General features: G+C 39.6%; 1 protein-coding gene across 1 annotated transcript in view; it reads right to left on the reverse strand.

Annotated features, from left to right (window-relative positions):
* Positions 1-273: 273 nt before the first annotated feature.
* The window catches only part of LOC138960912 (glutamate receptor ionotropic, kainate 2-like), a 102,549-nt gene continuing 85,936 nt past the window's right edge, over positions 274-16,886 (reverse strand). Inside the window, exons 14-16 of the mRNA XM_070332545.1 lie at positions 9,075-9,297; positions 4,654-4,916; positions 274-2,294 (exon numbers count right to left, since the gene is read on the reverse strand). Coding sequence (XP_070188646.1) covers positions 1,995-2,294; positions 4,654-4,916; positions 9,075-9,297 — 786 coding nt within the window. The 3' untranslated portion in view covers positions 274-1,994. The remainder of the gene's footprint in view (positions 2,295-4,653; positions 4,917-9,074; positions 9,298-16,886) is intronic.

The following is a 16,886-nucleotide window of genomic DNA, read 5'->3' on the forward strand; positions in this document are numbered from 1 at the left end:
TTAGGGTCGGCGGGAAAAAATAGGGTCGGTCGGGTTACCATAAACCAATATATATTTGTATTTGGCCTAAGCAAAGTTTCAAATGTCTAGCTTGAATAATATCTTAGAAAATGTCCTGTTAAGTCTTTCATCTATGGACGGCTGGCCAAACATGGATCTTACACTACTCATTACAAGGACTCTCCTGCTCAGATGAGTCAATAATAATAATAATAGTAATACTAATAAAAATAATAATAATAATAATAATAATAATAATAATAATAATAATAATAATAATAATAATAATAATAATAATAATAATAATATTGGTAATGACAAAATAATTAATTACCGGCGCTTACTTAAAGTCAAGTGAATCCTACTCCTGGCATGTTGTACTTCATTTCATTCTTTCAACGTCATACCATATGTTATATTATCTTCAAAACACACTCTTTTGTGAATGTCGCAACTCAGTGAATAAACAAAATGTTTACAAACACAGTAACACGTCAATAACAAGGAGAAAAAACGTTGTCTATTTTATTTATATTATTTTTGCTACACATAAGGACGGCCTGTTTCGTGGGTGATGTGTGTGTACAGGTAGCTGTGACACCACACACATAAGTTCAGTTCCGTGTCACACGTTTGTCTTGTAAAAGTGTTGAAACATCAAGCGTTTCAAAAGCTAGGCTGGTGAAAATATAAACCAAAACAGCTTTTATCACCAGCACACATCTTGTGCATTAACATTAAAGCAAACATCCACAGAGGCTAGCATTGTAGATTTCTTCAGCCTAACTTTCACTGCGCATTGCAGGCTTTTGAAAGTACTCCCAATAAGACGAAACTGCTCATTTGAGGGTCAGATGTTGAATCTTGTACTGACTCCCTGGGAGAGTCAGATACTTGAAAGCGGTGGAGGAGCCTGGGTGCAAGGTCTTCAAGGCGTGCCCCGATGGTAAGAAAAGACCAGATCAGGTGAGTCGTGTGAGTTCATCTTTGAGGTCACTGATCTTGTCATCTTGTAGTCCTGTTAGCTCAGTTTGAGGTCACTGATGTTTACAATTTGTAACCAGGCCACTGACCTTAACATCTTGTAGTCGTGTTCGCTCAGCTTTGATATCCCTGCCATTTACATAATTATTGTGATTGTGTCGGCAAAGTCACAGACTTTTAAATCCTGTATTCGTGTAAGCTCAGCTTTGAAGTCACTGACGTTTACATCTTGTAGTCGTGTTAACTCAGTTTGAGCCACTGAGTTGTACATCTCGTACTCGAGTTAGTTCATCTGAGGTCAGAAACCATTAAACCTCATTGTCGAGTTAATCGTGTTGTCGTGTAAGCTCAGCTTCGAGGTCACTGACGTTTGCATCTCGTAGTAGTGTTAGCAGTTTAAGGATTTCTGGCACCCAAACTTGCCAGTTAGCTATGCTGTTCTGTAATCGCTGTTGTTGTTATCAAACTTGTTCATGGATACCCAAGTAAATCATTGGCATGAAGAGCACAAGCGTTGGGATGCTTTATAGATTACCCACCTTTACCCAGTGGTCTAAAACCTCTGAAGTTTGACACAGCTTCATGCACTGGCATGTGTCACTTTAGTTCTTGATTGTCAAATTTGAAAGTGTTATTGTTTAGGAGGTCGGACCATGGAGAGTAGACAAACTTGAACCTGATCGAACATGTCGCAGGCCCGAAGACATCACAGGCACCAAACATATATATGAGACACTGTAAGCGGTGTCACAAGTTGGACTACAACATCCGAAGATATTCACCGCTGGGGTCTTGTAACAGGTCACAGACCCACATGCATCACAGATGCCAACACATTACAGACTGCAAGCGGTGTCAGAAGCTGGGCCATATTACCTGGCACTGTAGGTCACTTGAGAATCTCCTCCCAACGTGACCGAACAGATCACACGCACCAACCTCATCACAGGCACCAACACATCACAGGCACCAACACATCACAGACTTAACGCTGGTGTCACAAGGTCGGGTCATGCCTCCCCGTCACTGTAGTCCACGTGGAGGTAGTCCCCACTGAAGTCTTTGGGCCTGGTGTACTCAGCATCGAAACGTCTACTGGTGGAAGCGGATGGAGATCGTTTGACCTCACGCAGTTGTATAACACCGTTGGCAGAGTCTGTGAAGGGCACCTCACACACGTGGGTTCCTTCCCCGTGGTCGAAACCCTTTTTGCACTTGGAGCAGTGCTGCTTGAAGCGCGGTTTCTTGGAGGAGCCTATGCAGCGTACAGCGAAGCGAAGCTCCTGGGCCATCTCTGAGCACAGCGACCTCTGTGGACAAAATCAGTGTGAAAACGTCAGACATCAAAGAATCAGAGAATGCAGAAGTTAATTATCTTCACATTAATTTCATAGAGGTTAGCTTGTGCGGGATTTTGTTGTAGTTGCCAGGTTATGACACATTGTTTTTATCACTACTTCTGCCAGGGCTAACAGGTTTAAGCATTTTCAGTGATTCTTATTGACAATGTGTGTGTAAAAACAATGTTGCCTTTTCCTGCATCTTCCACTTTGTATATCAGAACAGGCACGATGCTTTTTACAGTTCACAGTTTCAAGTCTTCCCTCTCGCAACAAGACGACTTTGGACCCAACGAAGGAAGTTGAATTTCTCTAGTTTTGTAACGTATAGGGGTCAATGTAATTAGATGGCCGGTAATTCTCGATTAAGATGACGTCTCAACCTTTTCAACAATAAGACAAAACGACACTATGATGTACGTACTCTAAAAAGCAGACAACAGTCAATATTCAAGCCATGAGCTAGGCTTAAAGGCATTATTTGGTCACTGTATATATTCTGCATGCATCTGGCCCTATGAATTCCTTTTCTGGGTTTGACAAGCAATTTAAAGACAAGAATCAGTTGTACACATCTTACTCACTATTGTCTTACAATTGAAGCTCCTAAGCCCCTATGTTATTGAGGTCGTTTTTCTTTTTTTATAAGCGATATGGCCAGATACGGTTATAGTTTTCATAAACATGTAAGACTTGATATCATTCCACACCATTCAGGCCCTTGACTGGAACCTAACAGAAAAGAGAAAGATGGGGAGACCAAGACAACCGTGACGCCGGAGTTAAGACCCAGAGGCGGAGTCATCCGGGATTATAATGGATAATGTTGACGATGATCTCCCTGGACCAAGTTTAAGTTCGAAGAGTGTGGTTGCGGCCTTAATGCCTCCCCCCCCCCCCCACACCTTGGAATCAAGAGGCTTTTGACTCAGGCTAAGACATCAAAACAGGTACAGTCCCACCTGCCCTGCGATCAACTCTCAATGACGACCACCTGCCCACAACGTCCAGCTAAACGGAGCCCTTGCGAGATTGTTTTTTCTATATAATTCACCTTTCCATACATGGACCACCTGACTATCACAAACAATATTGCTATTTCATATGTTACGTGGATTTTCATTGGTCAATTGGGCAAAACTGAGCTCAGTGCAAAATTGATATCGACGACATTTCCGTCGATATCAGTTTTGATATCGACGACCTCTTAATTGCTTCCCCACTTCAAAAACAAAAACGCCTAAATTTAAAAACATACAAATATATATGAAAATGTAATTATCCCAGAATTTAGTCGAGCAAGTGACTAAAGACTTTTTGAAAGAAAAGACATTTTAGAATACTGAAAAGTACAAGAAAAGAGTGAACAAAAAGAAATAATAATCAGAGGGAGGGATATGGAACAGCCACAACTGAGACAAATACTTTTGTAATTTCTTTACAGTAAATACATGTCCAGATAATTAGCAATATATCTAACATTGACTGACTGTGTGATGATATCTTCTGCTATTGGTCTGTTTCGACAGTGATATCAAAATCTCGACCTCCGGTCTCGATTTTGATATCACTGTCTCAACAGACCATAGCAGAATATCATCCATCACACAGTCCGTCAATATTGGGTACTTTTAGTCAGTCACAGTGTGTACACGGTCGTTATGGACCGCTTCGTGTGGCCGGCGGGGGTGTGTGTGTGTGTGTGTGTGTGTGTGTGTGTGTGTGTGTGTGTGTTTGTGAGTGTGTGTGTGCGTGTGAGTGTGAGTGTGTGTGTGTGAGTGAGTGTGTGTGTGTGTGTAACTGTTGTTTATATTGATGTGTTTTAATGTTATTCGACACATTAAGACATAAGACAGAAGACATAAGATAATTTATTGTCCATACAATTAATTACAATGGATGGAAAAGTGTGGTTCATCTGCTTTTTAAACAACCAAAACAACATATGACAACAACCTTAAAAAACAAAAATAAGAACAATAAAACATACGAAGTAAGAACACCCAAAAAACTCCTGACAGGCACGTCCGCCACATCCACACAGCACACACACACACACACACACACACGCACACACACACACACACACACACACACACACACACACACACACACACACACATACACACACTCACACTCTCGCGCACATGAGTTGCAGTTGTTATTTCTCTTTTGAAATAATAAAGTATAATTATATTGTATTGTATTGTATTGTATTGCATATTGTGTTGTATTGTATTGTATTGTATTGTATTGTATTGTATTGTATTGTATTGTATTGTATTGTATGGTATTGCATATTGGACTGTAGAACACACACGCGACTCACCTTGTCCTCGCGAGCGTTCTTTCTGGATCTCCAGACGAACTCGATGATGGCAACGATGACGGCAAGGGCCAGCCCCGCCATCAGCACCACGAAGATGCCCCCCACGTTCTCCACCCCCAGGGCGCTGGCTTTTGACCCCATGACGTCATCCTCGCGCACGCACGTGCCCGTGTCCTTCCACCACTTGTTGTAGATCATCTGGATTTTCCCGTTCTCCTGCAGCTCCAGGATAGCCATGGACAGTTTGTCCCGGTAAGGAGAATCTGAGAGGTTGAAAATAGAGACAATGAGAAGCTAATAATAGAGAACACTGTAGACCTCTTACCGAATGACATGAATCAAACAGTGGGTTTTCCCGTTCCTCAACTGCTCCAGGATGGCCATGGACATTTTATTCCGGTGGAATAGGGAGGGAGTGAGAGAGAGAGAGAGAGAGAGAGAGAGAGAGAGAGAGAGAGAGAGAGAGAGAGAGAGAGAGAGAGAGAGAGAGAGTAACGGACGGACGGACGGACGGACGCCGGGACGGACGGACGGACGGACGGACGGACGGACGGACAGGCAGACAGATTGATAGAAACACAGTCAGCCACACAGACATGAGTTTGTCGCACAAAACAAGCAAAGAACAAGTCGCGTAAGGCGAAATAACAACATTTAGTCAAGCTGTCGAACTCACAGAATGAAACTGAACGCACTGCATTTTTTCACCAAGACCGCATACTCGTAGTTTCGTCAGTCCACCGCTCGTGGCAAAGGCAGTGAAATCGACAAGCCAGAATAGTGCGGTAATGTTTGCGCTGAGCAGGATAACATGCTTTTCTGTATCTCTATTCTTTTTAGCGTACTGAGTTTGTTTTTAATCCAAACATATCATATCTATATGTTTTTGGAATCGGGGACCGACAAGGAATAAGATGAAATTGTTTCTAAATCGATTTTGGACAATTCATTTTAATCATAATTTTAATATTTTTAATTTTCAGAGCTTTTTTGTAATCCAAATATAACACATGTATACATATGTTTTTGGAATCAGAAAAGGACGAAGAATAAGATGAAATTGTTTTTGGATCGTTTAAAAAAAATGTAATGACAAGTTTCCGATTTTTAATGACCAAATTCATTAATTACTTTTTAAGCCACAAACCTGAAATGCAATACCAAAGTCCGGCCTTCGTCGAAGATTGCTTTGCCAAAATTTCAATCAATTTTATTGAAAAATGAGGGTGTGACAGTGCCGCCTAAACTTTTACAAAAAGCCGGATATGACGTCAAAACTTGACTAAATGTAAAAAGTGTTAAATGTTATAAAACTTGGACAACATTTAAAAGAGCAGCTTCAAAAAACGCGAATTGATGATGACACCATAACAACAGCAGCTTACAAATTATGCTGATTTACGATATGCTTTGTCGTCTTTGATGTTGACAACCATGGGCAATTCTTTTGAAACGCTTATAACCATACGTTTGATGACGTTGATTTTCAAAACTGAGACATGCCGTGATAAAGGGGAATAAAATTACTATGGCCTTGTTTTCAAGATTAGAAAAATATAGTGATTGCATTCACAGCCCAGGCTGAGTGGCAAGGGAGATGCGTGGGAAGCGGAGAGGGAGGAAAATGTTATTGTCCTTTATAAAGTTACCATGAAGGACAAACATGTCATTTAAGGGGGAAGGGGGAGGGGAAGGGGGGAGGGGGGGGGAGGGGGGGGAGAGAGTCTTTTCCTTTCCCCCATACACCAGCCGTCTATCTTTTTCTCGCTCAACCTTCAGTTATCCCCCTTCCTCCATTCTCAAAAACAAAACGTCGTATCCAACTTTGATTTAAGTTGAAGCGGCACTGTGTCGAGCGCTTTTTTTGTTTTTTTTTGTTTTTACCGAATTAAATGCAATTTTGCCGAAACATTCTTTGACTCGGACTGGACTGGGACTATGGGATGTCAGGATTGAAGCTTAAACATGGATTTTTGCCTCAAATTACCACTGTACCTCAAATTAGGATTGCGATAACAGACAACAGCGTGTTTTTATTCTGCTTATTATTTCAAAAATCCCAGAAATATAGAAAGTTTTTTGGGGGGTCTAAAAATGTGCTAAATAACAAACAAAAATCTGCTTTACTCAAGTTAGCTTCACAGTCATTTTACCGAGATTGCGCGGCCTTGGTGGAAGGGTTTCGGCCAGCCCAGGACTCGCAAATCTCAGTGAAAAAAAATCCAATGTGTTCATTTAATATCCTTTTAGGCCGACAGATTAACTCCTTGTTTTAATATCGCTTTACGCGACTTCTTTTCTACTTTTTTTTTTAACGTGTGTCTCATTTTTCGGCCTCTCTCCTTTCAAATTTCCTTTTTCTTTCCGTTTTCTCCCCTTCGATCCAGCAGACGATTTCTTACAGCAAAGGTGTCGTTGGGACGCCGCTTCGGCCAATAATTGGTTTCTTCCTCTTTCAATTGTCCAAATAAAACTGTCAAGAGATCCAGTGACAGAGGGAGGAGAAAAGAAAAACCCAAGGAAAATGCAACGAGAGAAAGATTTTTTCTAAGGGGAAAAAAAGGCCAAACTCATGTCTTGCAAAATTTTTTTTAAAAAAACGGAAAAAAAGAAAGGAAGAAGATGCTCCAACGACTGTCTGTTGCTTGAGTCTCGGAATGGTAACGGTTGTGGTGGTAGTGGTGTCCCAGGAAATTGGAAAATTGCCCAACTTTCCCCCGTGCAAATTAGTTTTAGCAGCTCGAGCCTGTGTGAATTCCGCCAGTCCTTTCCCCTCTATTTTCTCTCTCTCACTGTATCGCTCTCTCCCAGCCCGACAAATCAGCCAAATCGATCGCTGTGACGGGAAGAGATGAAATTTGTTTGTGGGTCGTTTTCAAAATGTTATCTCCCTTAAAAAGGCCCCCTTCTGTCACTTTTTTTCCTTTTTTCTTTCTCTGATTTAAGGTGTGCACGGTGGAATTAAAAACACATGGATATTGTTTTAAAGAAATGTACACTACACCATGGACACACCACACACACACACACACACACACACACACACACACACACACACACACACACACATACACACACACACATACACACACACACACACGTACACACACATACACACACACATACACACACACACACACACACACACACATACATACACACACACACACACACACACACACATACACACACACACATACACACACACACACACACACACACACACACACACATACACACACACACACACACACACACTTTGTTTTTTAAAATTGGTTTAACTTAAATTTGAGCAATGCTAAACTTGTGGGGTCCTGATTTGGCCTAAATGGTCCGCTGGACCCATTAAGCAACAGTTAACTAACTAATTAACTAACACACACACACACACACACACACACACACACACACACACACACACACACACACACACACACACACACACACACACACACACACACACACACCCCGAATCGGCTTCTCCCTTCCCAACAACCTCGATCGATCTTTGATTGAAGCGGTGCAGTATCCACCTTTCTAACTGAATTAGCTATAAACTATTGTCTTTATTGATCGCTCGAGGGCTTTCTGACAATCTGTCATACGATCTAGTCTGTTGTTGTGGTGGTGGTGGTTTTAGAAGAAACAAATCGGGAGTTTTCTTAGATGCGACTGATCAACTAAGTAAACTGCCCTTCGAAATAAATCGCAATAAACGATATGATCTCCACTGTCCAAAACTCGTTTCCTTCGGTTAAATTCACAACAGGATTTGGCCACACGAGACACTCTACAAAGTTTACTAGAGTACGACACAAGATACTACGAGTTATGGAATTCCGTTGAAATCATTTTGAAAGTATAGTGTCGAAGGAAATCATACGGTATTAAAATTCATAAAGTGAAAGACAAGTGCATTGAATTTCTCTTCGAAAAGACTGAAACGTCGTGTATTATTTCAAGCAGAGCCGGCAGAGATACGTTACTAGCACAGAAGTAAACACACCAAGGCGCAAACAGGTAGAAGAACACACAAACGCTTAGTATAAAGAAGCACATACACAGAGACAGAAGCAAAAGTATACACAAACCTCATTTTACACCTCACAACACTCACACGCCGTTGTACGCCACATACACAGACAGGCATTCCCACAGCCAAACACACACACACACACACACACACACACACATACACACACACAAACACACACACACAAACACACACACACACAAACATACACACACACAAACACACACAAACACACGCACACACACAATCCTACAAACACTCACCTCAACCCCATAAACCACCACCACCCCCCCACACACACACACACACACACACACACAAACACTTTACCTCCGCCACCACAACAACCACCACCATCAACACCGCTCGTTTTCCACACGATACTTACTCATTGGCGTTCCAATGCCATATCCTTTCGAATCCAGCAGGCCACCCACTTGCATAAGTTCACAGTTTCTTTGCACCTGGTAGTCTATCATGGTACTTTCCATGAAGAACGCATAGTTTCCCTCCAACGTACGTTTGATTCCTTCTTCGTAGGAGTTCATCATATCCTCTGGGTGTTCTTTCATATAAGCGAATAGTCGTTGGTATGTGTCGATACGTGAATCCTGAAAAGAAAAAAAAAGTGAAAACTATGATAGATAAGTGGGCAGAGAGTAACGTATGCATACACAATCAAAATCTAGGTATTTTTGCCTTCATTTATTATTTTATCTACTTAAAGTTATATTGATTTATTCACCTGAATATCTACTTTCTTCTTTCTTTCTTTCTTGTTTTCTCTATCTCTTTCTTTTATTCATTCTTACTTTCTGTCCTTTTCTTTCTTTTCCTTTTCTGTTCTTTACTTTTCTTTTCTTTCTTTCTTTCTTTCTTTCTTTCTTTCTTTCTTTCTTTCTTTCTTTCTTTCTTTCTTTCTTTCTTTCTGTCTGTCTGTCTGTCTGTCTGTCTGTCTGTCTGTCTGTCTGTTTGTCTGTCTGTCTGTCTGTCTGTCTTTCTTTCTGTACTTCTCTTTGTTTGTTTTTTTTGTTTGTGTTTTTGTTTGTTTGTTTGTTCGTTCGTTTGCTTGTTTGTTTGTTTGTTTGTGTCTGTCTGTCTGTCTGTGTGTTTGTGTGTCTGTCTGTCTGTCTGCCTGCCTGCTTGTATGTTTGTCTGTCTGTCTGTCTGTCTGCCTGTCTATCTGTCTGTCTGTCAGTCAGTCTGTCTTTCGTTCTTTTTCCCCCTGTTTGCATTGTTCATACAATTCATGTACTACCAGCGTACGAATTACCTTCAGGTAAGAGTTCCCGATAGGTCCTCACTTGAAATCGAGACTTATTTTAACTTGAAGATTTCACTTGTCCTAAATCATGGTCTTGTATTTGTTTTCCAGAGATTGCATGCACAAGAGATGCGTTTTTGTCTGAACAACCTCAGCTCGTATTATAGTTAACAATGTTAAAGGTGACTATTATTTCATGTTATGTCAGCTCTTTTCTCATAATCATTTAAAAAAAAAACCACGCAACCAATGCATTATCAATGATCTGTTTGTGTTTCAGATCCTCAGCGGTGACGAAGCCCCCGATTTGTGCGCTGAGGGAGGGGGGTCGGGGGTCGGGGAGGGGGAGGGGGTTTAGGAAGCAGGAGCTAGCACTGGAACCAAAAATAAAAATACAAAATGTAGCAAAATCATATCACTGACATGCTTTCATATAAAATAACTACGGAAACAGACATCACAGAACGTTTGCGTCTCCAAAATAAAACTTTAAAAAAAACTCAAATCTCCGAAACATTTCGCAACTAAAATGAAATGACACGATGCAGCAAGCACATCTATGCATCGCTATGTTTGCGTTCAATCTCCTCACCCCAAGGTGCTCCAGTTCTGCTCCTAAAGTCACAAAATATTGTGCCTTGAACGCACAACATGTGCAGCATGGCGCAGCATCCATCATACGCCAGTTCCAGTGTCATCTCCCGAGATGGGTAAACACGATTCTACACTTGGTCATCTAGACCCTCTGAGGGTTGAAATTTTTTTCAAACTTTTTGAAAACTTCTCTATGTGTCGGGCTCTGTAAATGTCTCTCTCTCTCTCTCTCTCTCTCTCTCTCTCTCTCTCTCTCTCTCTCTCTCTCTCTCTCTCTCTCTCTCTCTCTCTCTCTCTCTCTCTCTCTCTCTCTCTCTTGATGATCTTAGCAATGTCTTGCTTGTTTGATTGATTTTCTTTAAAATGTAATGTATGGATTAGAGCATGATGTTGAGAAAGTGCAAGCTGCACTATACCACTTAATTCACATCAATTAACTCGCAATTTACCTCAATGCAATGAATTTTGTGTACATATGTATAATGTGTTTTCACTTTAGTTTTCTGTTAAAATGTAGAATTTTAGTTTTTCTATTTTCTATTTTTTATCTTGTATTTTTATTTCATTTTTGTAGTTAGTCCCTCTTTAGGGCGAGGGCTGGATGTAAAAAAGCAGACCACTGCTTAATCTACTACCCTCGTTAAATAAAGAATTGTCATTGTCATTCTCTCTCTCTCTCTGTCTCTCTCTCTCTCTGTCTCTCTGTCTCTCTCTCTCTCTGTCTCTCTCTCTCTCTCTCTCTCTCTGTCTCTCTCTCTGTCTATGTCTGTCTATGTCTTTCTCTCTTTGTCTCTATCACACACACACACACACACACACACACACACACACACACACACACACACACACACACACACACACACACACACACACACGCACACACACACACACACACACACACACACTTTTTGTCTTTGTGTGCGTGGGTGTTTTTGCGTGTCTGGTTTCAGTTGTTGTTTGTTTGCGAAATGCTTTTGCACGTTTTTTTAACAAATATTTTGTTGTTGTTGAAGGTTCCTTCACACATGTTGTTTAAAATAGCATACTAGTTTGAAAAGAATGTTGGCGTATTCACATTTGTCTTCTTTGTCGAGACCTAGTAAGAGAGGGACTCTCACATGATTCAACTTGTTTGTGTTCTTTCGCGTTTTTTGTTAAACATATCAGACGAGTTGAAAGTAATGTCGGCATATTCAATTCAAGGGCAGTAGGCTACGTCTACATGCGCCATGCGCCAAAAGGTTAGCTAAATTCCAACTTTATGCCACTTTTAGCTGAATGTCACTTTACACTTTTCAGCAAAAACTCGTATCTCACCTTTTTTTTAAACATATCAGACGAGTCTGGAAATGCTGTTGGTTTATTCGTGTTTGGCATGCACGTCAATCTAGTTTCGCCATCAATACCTAGTAAGAAATTAACTCCCACTTGTCGCAACTGTTTGAGTGCTAAAGGTCCTTTGACACGTTTTCAAAAATAAGACGGTTTTGATAATAACTTGGCACACACGTATGTGTCCAGCACTTACGTCTGGGTTCCTAATCGAGATCTGCTAAGGGACAAGCTTCAACTTGTTGCAGCTTTTCAGCTAAAGGTTACTTCTTATGTTGTGTGTTTTCATATTAGACAAGCTTGAAAACAATGTTTTCATATTTCATGAATATGCGTCTAGCTTTATCATCAGTCGATATCTACTGAGGGATGAGCTTACAGGTTGTCTTCGACTTTTAGCTGAAGGTCACTTCAAACATTTAAGCAAAAGCTTTTTTCACATTTTTCTTAAACTTCAGACGAGTCTGAAAATACTTTTGTCATTTTTGACGCTGCAAAATCCGTCTAGCTTCGCCACTGAGACTGGGTGGCCGAGTGGTAACGCACTTGCACTCGGAAGCGAGAGGTTGCGAGTTCGACCCTGGGTCAGGGCGTTAGCAATTTTCTCCCCCCTTTCCTAACCTAGGTGGTGGGTTCAAGTGCTAGTCTTTCGGATGAGACGAAAAACCGAGGTCCCTTCGTGTACACTACATTGGGGTGTGCACGTTAAAGATCCCACGATTGACAAAAGGGTCTTTCCTGGCAAAATTGTATTGGCATAGATAAAAAATGTACACCAAAATACCCGTGTGACTTGGAATAATAGGCCGTGAAAAGTAGGATATGCGCCGAAATGGCTGCGATCTGCTGGTCGATGTGAATGCGTGATGTATTGTGTAAAAAATTCCATCTCACACGGCATAAATAGATCCCTGCGCCTTGAGTCCGAGTCTGGAGATACGCGCGCGATATAAGACTTCATATAACATAACTGAGACTCAACCTTGTTCCGCGACTTTCAGCTAAAAATCGCCTCACGCTTTTGAATGTCAGAAACGTCTCTGTGTTTTTTCGTAGTGTTGCTATTTGGTGTTAGCAATGTTTCATTGTCCACGTCAGAAGCAAAACCTTGGTCATTCACACGGCGAGCTATATCAATGAGTGTGTGAGTGAGTGATTCATTCTAAACTTCTGAGCTGTAGAATCAGACACTGACAAAAACGACAGATATATTTATGTGTCTGGGCATTCGAGTTTTTCTTTTTCTTTTTTATATTCAAAGTTTGAAAATTATTTGAGAAAAGACATACACAAAGAGAGAGAGAGAGAGAGAGAGAGAGAGAGAGAGAGAGAGAGAGAGAGAGAGAGAGAGAGAGAGAGAGGGGGGGGGGAGGGGGGAGGGGGGAGGATGAGGGAAGAGAGAAGAGAACACTGGGTTTTGAAAGAGGGAGAGGGGGAAAATAAACACTGACTTCAGTTTGGCAATTTAAAAACAACCATTTCTTTATGCAAAGTGGCGGCAGCACCCAGTGCATGCAAGAGATATCAAGCTGTTCTCTTGTACGCCTTCTGTCAGTGTCACTGTGTGTTGACATCAACCACGAAGTAATATCTCCTCTGTTGTTGCCAGGCCTTTTGAAACCTTGAACAATGTGAGAAGCCTTTGGAGGATAACATCATTCGGGAAGAGCTGCGGAAGCGTTCAATGACATAAAGGGCTCTAGTTTGCTGATAGGAGAATGTGGAAACTGATCTCACAAAACTAAAATTCTTCTGTCTTCTGAGAGTTCACGTTCTTCTGCGTGAAATATTTCACACATCCCCGAAGGCAAAATCTTCAAGAGTGAAACAACAGGGAAAAAAATACGAACGCGAATAAACAAAATACAACTAAAAACAAGAAAAATGTTCATTCAAAATGAACAGGCGTCCATGTTATTTTGACAAAATGAATATTTTTGTTAAAGAAGCTGGCAAGCACACCCTTTCGAATATAGCGGAAGTAGTTTCGACCCTAAATGCTTAAGTACTTAGGCCTTAAACTTAAGTACGGGTTGATAGAATATTTTAATGTAAGCAGAGATGTCTCTGATATAAGTGCAGTTTATTTTCAAAGTTTGGAGTCGTAGATCATTCTTTTTGGATTATTTACAAAAAACGCACAGAAAAAAACACTATTTTCGACTACTCACTGCGGAGCAGAGCGTGCAATATACGCTCTGCTACAGAGTTATCCCACGTGCGGTTAGATAGACGCTCATACATGTAAGTACAGTTTATTTTCTAGGTTTGGTATCGTAGATAATTTTTTTTGAATGCAATGTGAAAAACAGGTATTGATACAGTTTGTTGTATAATTTTGCAAGTGAATATTTGTTTATTGGCTGCATGTTTGACAAAAACGTTGTAAAATAAACACTTTTTCGTTGCTTTTATTGTTTGCTTTGATTGCAGCCAAACGACTTGCTCTTCGGGGCTGAAAATATAGTGGAAGACACTTTGAGATATAAGGAATTGGATAGGCCATCATACGAGAAGGTGTAGAAATCTGCATGCTGGCAGCTTTAAAGTGTTACAGCGACATCAGAAAGCTCTAAAAGCTTTGTTTTTTTTTTAAATGCATGATTTTCATAGTTTGTCACTTTAGACAATTTTTGTAATAATTAATTTGATCGGAAAAAAATAGTGTAATATACAAATAAGAAAATTTTTGAATCACATTTTTGCTATCCTTGATGAGAAGCGAGTTGAAATGTGCCTAAATAAAGTCACACCTAAACATTTTTTAGTTTTTGCCCACTAAGGCATTTGCAACATGAAATTTCAGTATTTTTTAAGTTTTTACCCCCCCCCCCCCCCCAAATGACATGTTTTAACAATTTGAAGTTTTTGTCTAAACATGAAATGACATTCTAAGATCTGAAAGCTTTTTTTTTTTTAATGCAACGTCATGAATAATATTTTCAATTTTTTGCATTAAAGAAGCTGGCAAGCACACCCTTTCGAATATAGCGGAAGTAGATTCGACCCTAAATGCTTAAGTACTTAGGCCTTAAACTGAAGTACGTGTTGACAGAATATTTTAATATAAGTGCAGTTTATATTTCAAAGTTTGGAGTCGTAGATCATTCTTTTTGGATGCAAAATGACTAACATGTATCAGTGAAATTTGTTGTTTAATTCTGCAAGCAAATGTGTGTGCTGTTATTGCATTATTTGAAAAAAAAACCCACGTTAAAATTAATATTAAAAGTCCTACGGTTTTGAGCCATTAAGGACTTGAGTGTTTGTCCGCTTTCAAAAACCCACAGAAAAAAACACTATTTTTGACGACTCACTGCAGTTATCCCAGGTGCGATTAGATAGACGCGCATACATGTAAGTACAGTTTATTTTCTAGGTTTGGTATCGTAGATAATTTTTTTGGAATGCAATGTGACAAACATGTATTGATACAGTTTGTTGTATAATTTTGCAAGTGAATATGTGTTTATTGGCTGCATGTTTCACTAAAACGCAGTAAAATAAAAACTTTTTCGTTGCTTTTGTTGTTTCCTTTGATTGCAGCCAAATGACTGAAAATTAAGTGGAAGACACTTTGAGATATAAGGAATCGGATAGGCCATGACACGAGAAGGTGTAGAAATCTGCTTGCAGACAGCTTTAACATGACATCACATATTGATATATTTTTTAAGTTTTTGCATATTACCCCATTTTTGAGGTCACGTTTTAACTTTGGTTAAGTGTTTGCCCACAACTGACATTAGATTACATTTAAACATTTTACATTATTTTTCTAGCACATGTTCATGTTAGTCTGCGCCATCCATTGATCACAGAACATCCACATAGGAAGAAAAGGTGTTTGACTACTGAAATAAAAATGTTTAGAGAAATGTAGAAAGAGGTGAACAAAATGCAAGATGATTTGGTATGGAATTTAGTTGTATACGTGAATGAGGTGTGAAACGTATGCAGAAAGGAAGATGTTTATTTGCGATGAAAGAAAATAGATATAATAACTTCATACTGTAGTAAAAAAAAAAAATAAAAATAAAAAAACCCAGTAATCAGCCAATCAATTTCAAATGTTCATTCAACAGTAACCATATACATTCGACAATGGTCCTCTGTAAATAAAAATTAAAAACAAATCTGCTTGGACAGAATTGTTGTTATTTTTGGGAATAAGAAAATATCAACTATCTTGAGATGCATCCTCTTGCACAAAAATAATGCAAGTTAAGGAGTTACGTCCATATATATGCGTAAAAAGTTAATATGAATATATGGATCAACAATTACCTCCCCTACTTGCATTATATTTGGGCAAAGCTATAGGAATAGTGTAATGATATTTTAAAATAATTGTCACATTGCCTTAAACATTTGGATTTTGACATGGAGTATTTTACGTAATGTGTACATTTTAGACATGGCAACTGAAGGAAAAAAAGTGGACAAAAAAACCTAACATTTTGTGGGACAAATTTTGTAAGTTGGGTGACGAAACCATGTAAACTTTTCCTTCACAACAGACAAAATTAAGAGGTTTTTCTTTTAACAAACACAAAGAAATATGTCTTTACCTTCGAACAAGCACAGAAAGTATGTGTTTTTGTTCATAAGACCATACATTTTGTTGTTGTGGAGATATGGATTCAACTGCAGAAAATGTGAAACTTTGCTAACAATTCCCATACCTGACATTTTAAAAGTCTAAAAAGTGCCTCCCACTAGCTTGTCACCAAATAAACAAAGTAGGTTGTAACAAAATTGCAGATTAATAAAAAAAATAGTTCAATCAATATTATATGTCACACCTGACATTAAACTAGTAATTTCCATCACTATCCTTTTCAGGCATAAAAATAGTTCAAAGCAGCTATAGCCCCACATGGAAGTAAGAGGCTCATTCACAAGCTAGTTAAAAGCTTTTCATTCTTTTTGTTTTTCTCAAAAGAAAGTTCATAGTATGACAACAGTATTCACAGCAGGCAGTTTTAAATCACGCAAGGGTCATTCTCA

The sequence above is a fragment of the Littorina saxatilis genome, linkage group LG3 (genome assembly GCF_037325665.1).
Source record: "Littorina saxatilis isolate snail1 linkage group LG3, US_GU_Lsax_2.0, whole genome shotgun sequence".
NCBI lineage: Eukaryota > Metazoa > Mollusca > Gastropoda > Littorinimorpha > Littorinidae > Littorina > Littorina saxatilis.